Genomic DNA, 11,897 nt, shown 5'->3' on the forward strand with positions numbered 1-11,897 from the left:
CTATCATTATCTCATCATCAGCATCTCTTCCGCCTATCATTATCTCATTATCAGCATCTCTTCCCTCTATCATTATCTCATTATCAGCATCTCTTCCCTCTATCATTATCTCATCATCAGCATCTCTTCCCTCTATCATTATCTCATTATCAGCATCTCTTCCCCCTATCATTATCTCATTATCAGCATCTCTTCCCTCTGTCGTTATCTCATTATCAGCGTCTCTTCCCTCTGTCATTATCTCATCATCAGCATCTCTTCTCTCTGTCATTATCTCATCATCAGCATCTCTTCCCTCATTTCCATTCTTCCACAGTGCATGTATGTTATCAACAATTGGAGCAGACAAAGCACTTACAAAATGTGACACAACTGTACGACCGATCTTACCAACTGGAGATTGACCATTGATACACCAACCAAACAGCGTTCTAACAGCGAAAGGCTCACCTCGGCCACCTTTACGTACCTCGAGTAGAATAAGGGCCTCAGTATGATCTTCCCCTATCCACAAATCAACCCCATGTTCGACTTCACAAGATACAATATCAATGTCAACCAAATGCTTATACGCCTTAACATCCAAATGGGCAGATTTCACAGGTATTCTACCAATCACATATACACCAGACATGTCTAAACATTCACCATTACCGGATGACAATGATAAATTCACCATCTGAGATTTCGTTGGAGCTGATTTACACAAAGTACTTAAATGATATGACACTGTCTTTCCTGTCAAGCTTAACTGATTAGCCAAACTACTCGAACAGAAGGAGTTGCTAGCATCTGTATCCAGTAGTGCATTGACTAGGACCTCATTGTTAACCAATACCTGTACAATGGGCATATATGTTTCTCTGTCCGAGGACATACTTGCATTTGACACACTTCTGCTTCGGTTTACCGATACTGACTGATCACCAACATTGTGAATATACATAGTATGTTTCTTTCCAAAACCTGTGACAAAACACACCGATCTTTTCCCACAATTTTGTGCACTATGCCAAGGCAGAAGACAGTTTTCACACAATCTATACTTCTTAACCAGATCTATCTGCTGCTTAACTGACATACGTTTAAACAACTCGCAACGCCACAACCTGTGATATTCACTACACAGAACACAAGCTGGTTGTGGCCTAGCACAATTTGCATTATAGCGCATAGCTGGAGCACTAGCGGAATTACCATTACCACCTGCACTGGCAGTTATAGCATGAGACGTAGAAAATTGGATTCTGGATTTACCTGCGGTTTCCCTTTTAAATGATAAAACCCCATATACCGGATCATTACTCTCTAGAGCCCGTTCTGCAACAAACTTAACCAAATCAGCGAAAGCAGGATAATACCCTTTTGCCCTCTTAATTTTCAGTGCACGATTCTTCCACATTATCCGAACATAGGGCTGCAAGCGATAGACGATATCAAGAATTGTGGACTGTGAGCTGACTTCAGCAAGCATGTTCAACTGATTCAAAATTAACTCTGCATTTCTTAAATCATCGGCCAACTGCTGAACTTCGCTTGGGGACCTGACAGGTTTCTGTCTTTTTAAATCCGAAATGATTCTCTCTGCTACTAAATGAGGGTTTCCAAATCGTTCCTTTAGAATCTGCAAAGCTTGTGTGTAACCTTTGTCCCCACCAATCAACAAACAGCCGCAAATAGCGTCTTTGGCAGGACCTTTGGTATACTGCACCAGGCGGGTTAATTTCACATTAGCGTCCAAACACACTTGATCAATATTAAGTTCGAAAGACTTTATAAATTGGTGATAATGCAAGGTATCCCCATCAAAATACTCTAACTCTACTTTAGGCAGATTCAGAAAAGCAATCAGGTCGCTCGGCAGATCACCGGTCGCAGATCCCTGCTCTAATTCTACCTTCACTGGGCCACTTACATTTCCTGAGGCGGATTTTACCTGTTCCAAAACCTTAATATAATTATCTTGTTCCTTATAGACATAGTAGTAATCTTCGCTATCATCAATATCGGCATCGCGAACAAGAGCATCATGAAAAACATTATGTATCTCGGTAAACTTCTGAAATTGAGTATTTAACGCCAGACACTGTTTATCTATGCAGTCTAACCTGTTTTCTGCCAACAACACAGGGCACGTTTCGCCTTTGTCCTTTCTGATCTTGCTTCGGCCATCTTGAAGTGTAGAACCTGCCTACGTCCGGTTAATCAGGGTGAAATGGAAGGTAGACTCCATGACAGCGTTTTTCTACTGTGATGTGCGCCCGCAGAGACGAGGAAGAAGATGACGACTCAGGCTGCAGTTCATACCAGCCATTTTATTTTCTACGCATATGGCCATGCTCTACTCACGTAGACATGGTAACGCGTGATGGTATAACGCGTGATGTGGTAGACTGTAACACATAGAAATTACAAGCTTTAAATTCACACACAAACACAATAATGAAATCAAGTTATACATTACACAGCAGCACGTTTACATGGGTATCACAGGTACATTGCTAACAAATGGCAACTTTTCATACACAATAAATCTCCATTTCACTCCTATCCGATAGAACCTTTGGATATTCTGACATATATTACTGGGGTACTCTGCGGCCTACGGCAACACTCCACTACACGTAACTGTCATAATGATTACTGAGTTGTCTATCTGTTAGTTAGATATTGGAGAGCCAGGGGAAGCTACGGGAGTTCGTCATGGCGGTTTGTAATCTCGTGTTCAGTTCAGCTACGTTTCTTGAATAAAACGAATCTACATAAGGTTAAATATCTTGTTTGTGTTTACACAATCATGACAGTAACACATTCTGCGCCCCACGGCAACGTTCCGTATATATTACCAAGGGTATTCTGATATACACTAATATTCCGACATATATTAGCTTGGGTATTCTGTTATACACTAATATTCCGACATATATTAACTTGGGTATTCTGATATACGCTAATATTCCGAATTATTGTACAAGTGTTATGGGTGTACCAGTGTTATAGACGATTCGTAAGGCACGTCGGGAGATGCCCGACTGTGTGTAGACACGTGATCGTTTAGATAGTAATGTTCTGAACCTTGCGTTGTGTTATTGTATAATGTCCAAACGGTTGAAAGGAAACCCAGTTCGTTCGTGTTGCATTTCTGCAAGGAAATGTCAGCTTCTCTTTGTCTCCCGTGCGACGTACGACGAGTAACATATCCACTGAATTTTCAAACAGCGACCAATCACGTATACCCCAGACATGTCTAAACTCTCACCATTACCGGATAACAATGATAAATTCACCATCTGAGATTTCGTTGGAGCTGATTTACACAAAGTGTTCAAATGATATGACACTGTCTTTCCTGTCAAGTTTAACTGATTGGCCAAACTACTCGAACAGAATGAGTTGCTAGAACCTGTATCCAGTAGTGCATTGACTAGGACCTTATTGTTAACCAATCCCTGTACAATGGGCATATACGTTTCTCTGTCCGAGGACATACTTGCACTTGACACGCTCCTGCTTGGGTTTACAGATACTGACTGATCACCAACATTGTGAATATACATAGTATGTTTCTTTCCACAACCTGTGACAGAACACACTGATCTTTTCCCACAATTGTGTGCACTATGCCCAGGCAGAAGACAGTTTTCACACAATCTACGCTTCTTAACCAGATCTATACGCTGCTTAACTGACATACGTTTAAACAACTCACAACGCCACAACCTGTGATATCCACTACACAGAGCACAAGCTGGTTGTGGCCTAGCATAATTTACATTATAGCGCATAGCTGTAGCACTAGCTGAATCACCATTAGCACCTGCACTGGCAGACATAGCATGAGACGTAGAAGATTGGACTCTGGGTTTACCTGCGGTTTCCCTTTTAAATGATAACCCCCCATATACCGGATCATTGCTCTATAGAGCCCGTTCGGCAACAAATTTAACCAAATCAGCGAAAGCAGGGTAATACCCGTTTGCCCTCTTAATTTCCAGTGCACGGTTCTTCCACATTATCTGAACATAGGGCTGCAAGCGATAGACGATATCAAGAATTGTGGACTGTGAGCTGACTTCCGCAAGCATGTTCAACTGATTCAAAATTAACTCTGCATTTCTTAAGTCATCGGCCAACTGCTGAACTTCGCTTGGGGGACCTGACAGGTTTCTGTCTTTTTAAATCCGAAATGATTCTCTCTGCTACTAAATGGGGGTTTCCAAATCGTTCCTTCAGAATCTGCAAGGCTTGTGTGTAACCCTTGTCCCCACCAATCAACAAACAGCCGCGGATAGCGTCTTTGGCAGGACCTTTGGTGTACTGCACCAGGCGGGTTAATTTCACATTAGCATCCAGACACACTTGATCGATATTCAATTCGAAAGATTTTATAAACTGATGATAGCGCAAGGTATCCCCATCAAAATACTCTAACTCTACTTTTGACAGATTCAGAAAAGCAATCAGATCGCTCGGCAGCCCACCGGTCGCAGCTCCCTGCTCTAGTTCTACCTTCACTGGGTCACTTACATTAACTGAGGCGGATTTTAACTGCTCCAAAACCTTAATATAATTATCTTGTTCCTTATAGTAGTAATCTTCGCTATCATCAATATCGGCATCGCGAACAAGAGCATCATGAAAAACATTATGTATATCGGTAAACTTCTGAAATTGGGTATTTAACGCCAGACACTGTTTGTCTACGCAGTCTAACCTATTTTCTGCCAACAACTGGCGCGTGTAATTTATCTCTTTCGTCAGGGCACGTTTCGCCTTTGTCCTTTCTGATCTTGCTTCGGCCATCTTGAAGTGTAGATCTTGCCTACGTCCGGTTAATCAGGGTGAAATGGAAGGTAGACTCCATGACAGCGTTTTTCTACTGCGATGTGCGCCCGCCGAGACGAGGAAGAAGATGAAGACTCAGGCTGCAGTTCAACCAGCCATTTTATTTTCTACGCATATGGTAACGCATGATGGTAACGCGTGACGTGGCGTAAGGGTAGACTGTAACACATAGAAATTACAAACCTTAAATTCACACACACAAACACAATAATGAAATCAAGTCGCACATTACATAGGTATCACCGATACACTGTTAACAAATGACAACTTTGCACACGCGATAAGTCTCCATTTCACTCCTAATTCATCCGATAGAACCTTTGGATATTCTGACATATATTACTGGGGTATTCTGCGCCCTACGGCAACATTCCACTACACGTAACACATATTCTGCGCCCCACGACAAACGTTCCGACATATGATACCAGGGGGTATTCTGATACACTCAATATTCCGACATATTATAGCTTGGGTATTTCTGATACCCTAAATATCCAACATATATATCTAGTGCCTTGGGTATCTGATACACTAATATTTGCCGACATATATTTAGCTTGTATTCGATATCCCGGCTACAAACCTTAGCCGCGCAACCGTTCCAAATACTTACAAGACGCTGAAAGCCTTTTCCTCGAATACGTCTCCGCGGGCCCCACATCAATTTTACATCAACAGATTAACAGGTACTTGCATTTTCCCCGGCGCAACGAATACACGAACTCTACATCAGACTATCAATCCAGACCTACTTTAAATCAATCGGCTACATCAAGCATAGCTAATTATCATCAACCGAACAGTCATAATATTCGGTAGTAACGTATCTTACACAACGCCAACACGATAAACGACAAATTACTTGTACCGTACGCTCGACAGCCATTTTACCATTCTGAAATCTCACGAACATAAATTGTCTTACCAAACCAAATATTTAACTAATCTCGCATTCATCACAGAAATAACTCCACTCAGACGTTGACAGGATTCACCGGCAAGCTGACACTGAAAAGCACCCGCTCCCGCACAGCTCCCTGCCACGACAGAACCGGCACCATCCGTTGACCAAATAACGGACCGTCCGGTCTCGAGCTACCAGATAACTGCGGATCGCGCAAAATGCGAGCAACTATGTAAGCACTCGCACAACCAACGCAAACATTTATCGCGAATACCACCATTCTTTGATTATTGACACTTGCCGCGCCATCTCTTGCAACTGCTTTCTATTAGAGCCCCCATCACCCGCGCCTCCCCCACTCTCCCCCCACCACCACCGACTATCCGCCGCTCGAACGCATATCCATGATAACATGTTAATATCGCACGTCACTTAATCGTTTACACACTGTATCTTTTTACTGTACTACCGGTCTAGCAAAGCCTAGCTATTGTTGGGAAATATCATGTAGACGTATATAGCCTAATGTATAATTGTATGAATATGTACTCTTGATGATATCAGATGATATGTAGATTGTGAATGTGTAGAGATATATGATGTGTAATCACGGAGAATGAGTTCGGCGCGGCGGCGCCGGCGTGAGAGCGATGACGTGTAGGGGGGAGTGACTTTTTATAGATGCATGTTTATGATAATTGCTACATTGTGTGTGGGGTCGGGGTTCGCGACGGAGAGAGAGTGGTACGGGGAATGCAAGATAGGGAAGGCAGATTGGAAACGAGTGTAGACGGAGACGGTTGTACGGAGAGTGTATATCAAATAAAGCAAGTGATATATATATTTAGAGTGTTTTGTTTAGTATCAATGAAAGAGTGTCATACATGATGGAACCGGCACAGGCGAGATTAAGATTTCGCAACAGCTATCATAGATTTTAGATCTGTATTAGTAGCATCCTAGATATATGTTCTGAGCGCGAACGCGGTGATGGGAGGGTGCTCTTCATTCGTTTGCCAGTGAGTTTAGCATCAGAACATCTGCCGTTAGGTGAGCGCTGTCGCTCTGCGGCACTTGTTTGGTAATGCTGGAATTTTGGCATATCTTGCCTCTTCACCTTAATTTTTAAAGCAAGATATCATTTCAGAATTACTAATCATAACTTGTAACTATAGACGAATAACCTGTTAAATATGCAATGAGTGCAAATTTGGTGAACTGCTACATGTGACTGAATGAAGTACATACATTTATAGGAAGACAAAAATAGGACAATTATATGAAGAGTAAAATAGTATGTACATACATCCTTTCAGCATATCCAGGGCAGTCCCCAAGATTCCATGGCGGAAACGGTACGTCTTAGTACTGTACTGGTTTTTTACGATCCAGTTCTTCCTGGCCTTACTGAATGCCTGCCTATAAATTGGGTTGCCCTCAGCATCATGAACAAGCGCACGATTAGTGTTTTCGTTGTTGTCCAGGGCTGTTAGTTGTACTCTTGCAAGCATACCATTAAATACAAGTATTTTGTATGTAAGAAGCGGTCAACAAAAGTAATTGATAGTGCTGTCATTGAAAATCGCGATATCGTTGTATGGCAATTTTTGGTCAACCGATGATGCATTGATACACAATGAACCGATATCGATGTAGTTCAGCTGCACGCGTGAACTAACAAAACGTCGGAAATTAACTTCAAAACTAACCTTTTACCAAACAATGCAGTTACATTTTGCTTCTGGAAGTGAAACTTGCATCTAGACAAGGCCCCAGTCGCCTCTCAACATACAAGCTCAAATTGACGTACAGTAAGACTGAACGTCGGAGCTCTAAGCAGTAACCAGTATAATTTTGTACAGCACCGAAAGATAATAAAATACTAACATATAGACCATATTCATTAAATTTTCCATCAACGACAGCACTACTAATTGATCTACTTTTATCACTGGTTAGTCACATACCTTTATACACAAAGTGTATACGCTTTGAGGCGTACTTTAGGTGGAGGCTGTGGTAGACCTCTAGGTGGCCGGTGTGACAGCACTCCGGGAGGTGGCTCATGTCACTCAGTAGCCGCCTGTCCATCACCACCTGACGGAGTAGTTTGTGCGCGGACGACCCTGGTCGCAGATAGCCGGTATTGCTGTCATCAGCCCTCACTTCATGCGCACACCTGTGAAATACTGTGCCATAATTCCAACTGTGTTTGTTGACGACGTGGCACAGTATCGAGATCCACATCTTTCTGCAATGGTGATGATAGAATGTATAGTACCACTTATATTGTGTATCCTAACACTGTTAACACATTCTTGGCAATATGTGTTTGTACGTAAAATAAATTGCCTCACAAGTCAGTGAAGTAAACCGTATGCATAAAACCTTGCATGTTACAACACAACTCGCGTAAAACTCATGCAGTTAGTAAATAACATATAGAAATATATACTTCATGAGGTCCTCATCACCTTCGCAGGAGCAAATAAGTGAAATAATCACGCTCTGCACCCATGGCAGAACCTCGTTGCAGTTTTTCCTTTCCCCTCCGGCTAGGAGTTTTCTCTGAACACCTAAGTCAATAAATCTAAATGAAAAATATGATAAAATAACGATTATTATACTATTCCTAGACAAAAAATTCCTTTGTAGTGATTGGTCCTGTACATACACTTTGCCATGTGCCACACGTCAAACTGATGCGTAATATTTGGAAACTCCTTCCTCAGTACGCATCGGATTGTCACGTGTCTGTCCGTAGCGATGGTCTTGATGTTCAGTGGCTCCTGGACACATCGCTTCACGGTTCTTGTAAAACCTACCGGCTCCAAGTGATGTTGGGAAATATCATGTAGACGTATATAGCCTAATGTATAATTGTATGAATATGTACTCTTGATGATATCAGATGATATGTAGATTGTGAATGTGTAGAGATATATGATGTGTAATCACGGAGAATGAGTTCGGCGCGGCGGCGCCGGCGTGAGAGCGATGACGTGTAGGGGGGAGTGACTTTTTATAGATGCATGTTTATGATAATTGCTACATTGTGTGTGGGGTCGGGGTTCGCGACGGAGAGAGAGTGGTACGGGGAATGCAAGATAGGGAAGGCAGATTGGAAACGAGTGTAGACGGAGACGGTTGTACGGAGAGTGTATATCAAATAAAGCAAGTGATATATATATTTAGAGTGTTTTGTTCAGTATCAATGAAAGAGTGTCATAGATGATGGAACCGGCACAGGCGAGATTAAGATTTCGCAACACTTGGTCCTTCGAGCCGGATCCTCGGAGCTTCTCTAGGCGGCCTGCCATTGCGGCGTCGGCTGAAGCATGCGTGGCGATGCTATCCATGATGATTTGATACAGTTGTTATCCTCTAGCGATCTGGTGTCCTTGTGGCCTGGGTTCGCTGTTGTTTGTTACTTTTTTCTTGTATACCGTTTTCGGAGCCGCGCTCAAGAGTTGCATAAGTTAGTCGCTGTCATCATCCTCGATTCCTCGCCTTGGCTTCAGAGCGTTGGTAACAGCCCTCGCTATCATGTCGGCATTGAAGCCGAGCTTAGAGATACGAGCCAACCGCTCCACCGAGGTATCGCCGAGAGGCGAGGCAGACAACTTGGTGAATCTCTTAAGAACCTTTGTACGAACAGATGTCGGGTGGTTTGATGTGACGTAGTTGTCTGCATTAAATCCAGAGGCTGATATAGCATATTGCCTCGCAGCCTCGTAGAGGTCCGGGAACTTTACCGAGTCTAAGTCTCTCAGCCTCGCTGGATGGAGGGAACGAGTGTACGGCCATTCTGCGGGGCCTATATCTGCTTTCACACGAAGGTAAATCTCCTTAAACCTTTCAGCCTGACCAAGCACTTGTTTAAGGGCAATAGCGCAGCTGACCGCGTCTTCGAGCAGAGTGGCCACCTGCTCGATAGCAACCATACCAGATGAATGATAGATTAAGTCCATTTGCATCATCAGAGCAGATCTGGTGATGTCTTCTTCATTCTCCTTGGAATCTAGAAGACACCTAGCAGCGCATGCTAGCGGGATAATGGAGAGTAGGTCCGGAATGGTCCGTAGGGCCTCCAGCACGTAAGGTCCCAATTCATACGCGCCGACTTGGATGCCGTGCTGGCTAAGGACAGATTGTGCCGCGCTCCAGCGCCTTGCCAGATATGCTACATTTTGGGGTGTTATCGGTTTGGCTAGGTGACAGAGCGCCGCAAAACCTATCTTCAAGCATCCCTCAACTTCCAATTTGGTAATATCGGATTCGGGAGCAGTGTTTACGGTGATGGTGTTCGACACTAGAATTCGGGGAAGTAGTTGCAGAGCAGCAGAGACCACTATCGAGCGAGTACACGCCAACTTCTCCTCGGGAGTTGAGCGCGCATCTGCCAGAACTCGAATATTCTCCTCCTTAGCCGTCCTGAAGTGGGTATAAACCTTCACTATCTCTGTCCCAGGCAGGAGATGAACTAGGTTGATGGGAATGGCGGACATGATGAGCTAGGTGTCTGGTTCACCACCATAGATAAACCACAAGATATTGCCGCAGTGATAGACCTGGACAGATACAGTAATCTAGAAAGGCTATACAGAGTGACAGCCTGGGTCAGGCGCTTTATATTCAATATAAAGAGAAAGAATGACAGTGAGGTAAAGCAGATAGGAATGTTAAAGGTTACAGAATTGGTAGAGGCTGAGAAAGAGTGGTTCAAGTCAGCACAGACAGACTTGAGGAAACAGAGTGAATTTAAGCAACACGTAAGAAGGGAAGGGTTGGTAGAAGAAAGAGGAATCTTGCACTGCAAAGGTAGGTTAGGCAACTCAAATATGGAAATTGAGGCAAAATACCCAGTTGTTTTACCGAAGGCTCACAAGTTGACTGAACTGATTATTAGAGATTGTCACAAGAGAGTGCATCACAGTGGTGTAAGAGCAACATTAGCGGAGGTAAGATCAAAATGTTGGATACCAAAGGGCCGACAAATTGTAAAGAAAGTAGTGGGGAAATGCGTGACGTGTAAAAGGTTAGAGGGAAAAGCCTGTAGTACACCACCAATGGCACCACTGCCTGAGTGTAGAGTAAGGGAAGCCACCGCATTTTCTAAAGGAGGGGTGGATTTTGCGGGACCTCTTTTTATAAAAGGAAAGATAGGAAACATGGAAAAGGTGTACATAGTATTGTATACATGCTGTGTAACAAGAGCAATCTACTTAGACTTAGTAGAAGATTTGACAGCAACAGCCTTCATTCGAAGTTTGCGTAAGTTCGCAGCCAGGAAGGGGACACCAAGCTTAATAGTGTCAGATAATGCGAAAACCTTTCAGGCTGCAGATAAGGTGCTAAGGGAGCTTTATGAGCATCCACGGGTGCAAACTGATTTGGAAGAAAGAAGGATTACGTGGCAGTTTAATTTGGAGAGAGCACCCTGGTGGGGTGGATTTTTTGAGAGGATGGTAGGCAATGTCAAACGATGTCTTAGAAAAGTGCTAGGTAATGCAAAATTGACCTATGATGAGTTACTGACAGTAGTAATTGAAATAGAGCGAACGCTAAATTCTAGACCGCTAACATACGAATACAATCGAAACAATTATGCGTGAGGAGGTATTGAACACCTCTCCTACATTCTTTCCATGGCAGGTGGAGATAAAGTCTATTCCTGACGTATGGGGACAGAGGAGACGAACTACGTGAGAGAATAGTTGCAAACTTTGACAATAAAGTAGCCATTGGAAGAGGGCAGAAAAATATTAGCAGACTACAGAAATTCCACAGTTGTATATGCGCTAAAGGAGGCCACAGCCACAGAGCTGCGAATGTAGAACGGGTGGTAGGGGTGATGAGGGAGACGGGGGAGGAGAGAGGGGTGCGAGCGGGGGAACGATGGGCTGTGTTAAGGGAAAGGTGGAAGAGAGTGGGGTGGTGGGGCGGGGGGGGTGGGGGGGGGGGGGGAGGGGCCCAGGGTGGGGGCAGGCGGCCCGCGCGGGGGGCTACACGCGGCCGGGCCGGGATCCTCTATTTGCTTTCTTGGATTTCTTAATCCATCAATCTACACAAATTCATCAAGACTTATCCTGAAATGCAAGTCTGCAGGGCGGTGGGGGGGGGGGGCCGAGAGGAGTCTACGCCG

The 11,897-nt window shown here is 43.8% G+C and overlaps 2 protein-coding genes across 2 annotated transcripts in view; both read right to left on the reverse strand.

Moving 5' to 3' along the window:
• Positions 1-498, reverse strand: part of LOC106818875 — a 2,376-nt gene extending 1,878 nt beyond the window's left edge. Inside the window, exon 1 of the mRNA XM_014823545.1 lies at positions 460-498. The gene's annotated coding sequence lies outside the window, so the exon portion shown is untranslated. The remainder of the gene's footprint in view (positions 1-459) is intronic.
• A 5,751-nt stretch (positions 499-6,249) lies between these two features.
• On the reverse strand, positions 6,250-8,586 carry LOC106818874. Its single transcript, XM_014823543.1, has 4 exons — positions 8,427-8,586; positions 8,227-8,328; positions 7,720-8,003; positions 6,250-7,171 (listed from the first exon to the last, which is right to left on the reverse strand). Exons 2-4 carry the CDS (start codon positions 8,268-8,270, stop codon positions 7,134-7,136), a joined length of 366 nt encoding a protein of 121 aa, XP_014679029.1. The 5' UTR covers positions 8,271-8,328; positions 8,427-8,586; the 3' UTR covers positions 6,250-7,133.
• Positions 8,587-11,897: the final 3,311 nt, after the last annotated feature.

Source organism: Priapulus caudatus, unplaced genomic scaffold, assembly GCF_000485595.1.
Source record: "Priapulus caudatus unplaced genomic scaffold, Priapulus_caudatus-5.0.1 Scaffold2606, whole genome shotgun sequence".
NCBI classification, from domain to species: domain Eukaryota; kingdom Metazoa; phylum Priapulida; class Priapulimorpha; order Priapulimorphida; family Priapulidae; genus Priapulus; species Priapulus caudatus.

Coding starts and splice junctions, on each gene's coding strand:
- LOC106818874 (XM_014823543.1), bottom strand. CDS start 8,270: ATGGGTGCAGAGCGTGATTATTTCACTTATTTGCTCCTGCGAAG. Junction 8,004..8,226: donor ACTTATTTGCTCCTGCGAAG/GTGATGAGGACC, acceptor TCACCATTGCAG/AAAGATGTGGATCTCGATAC. Junction 7,172..7,719: donor TATACACTTTGTGTATAAAG/GTATGTGACTAA, acceptor CCCAATTTATAG/GCAGGCATTCAGTAAGGCCA.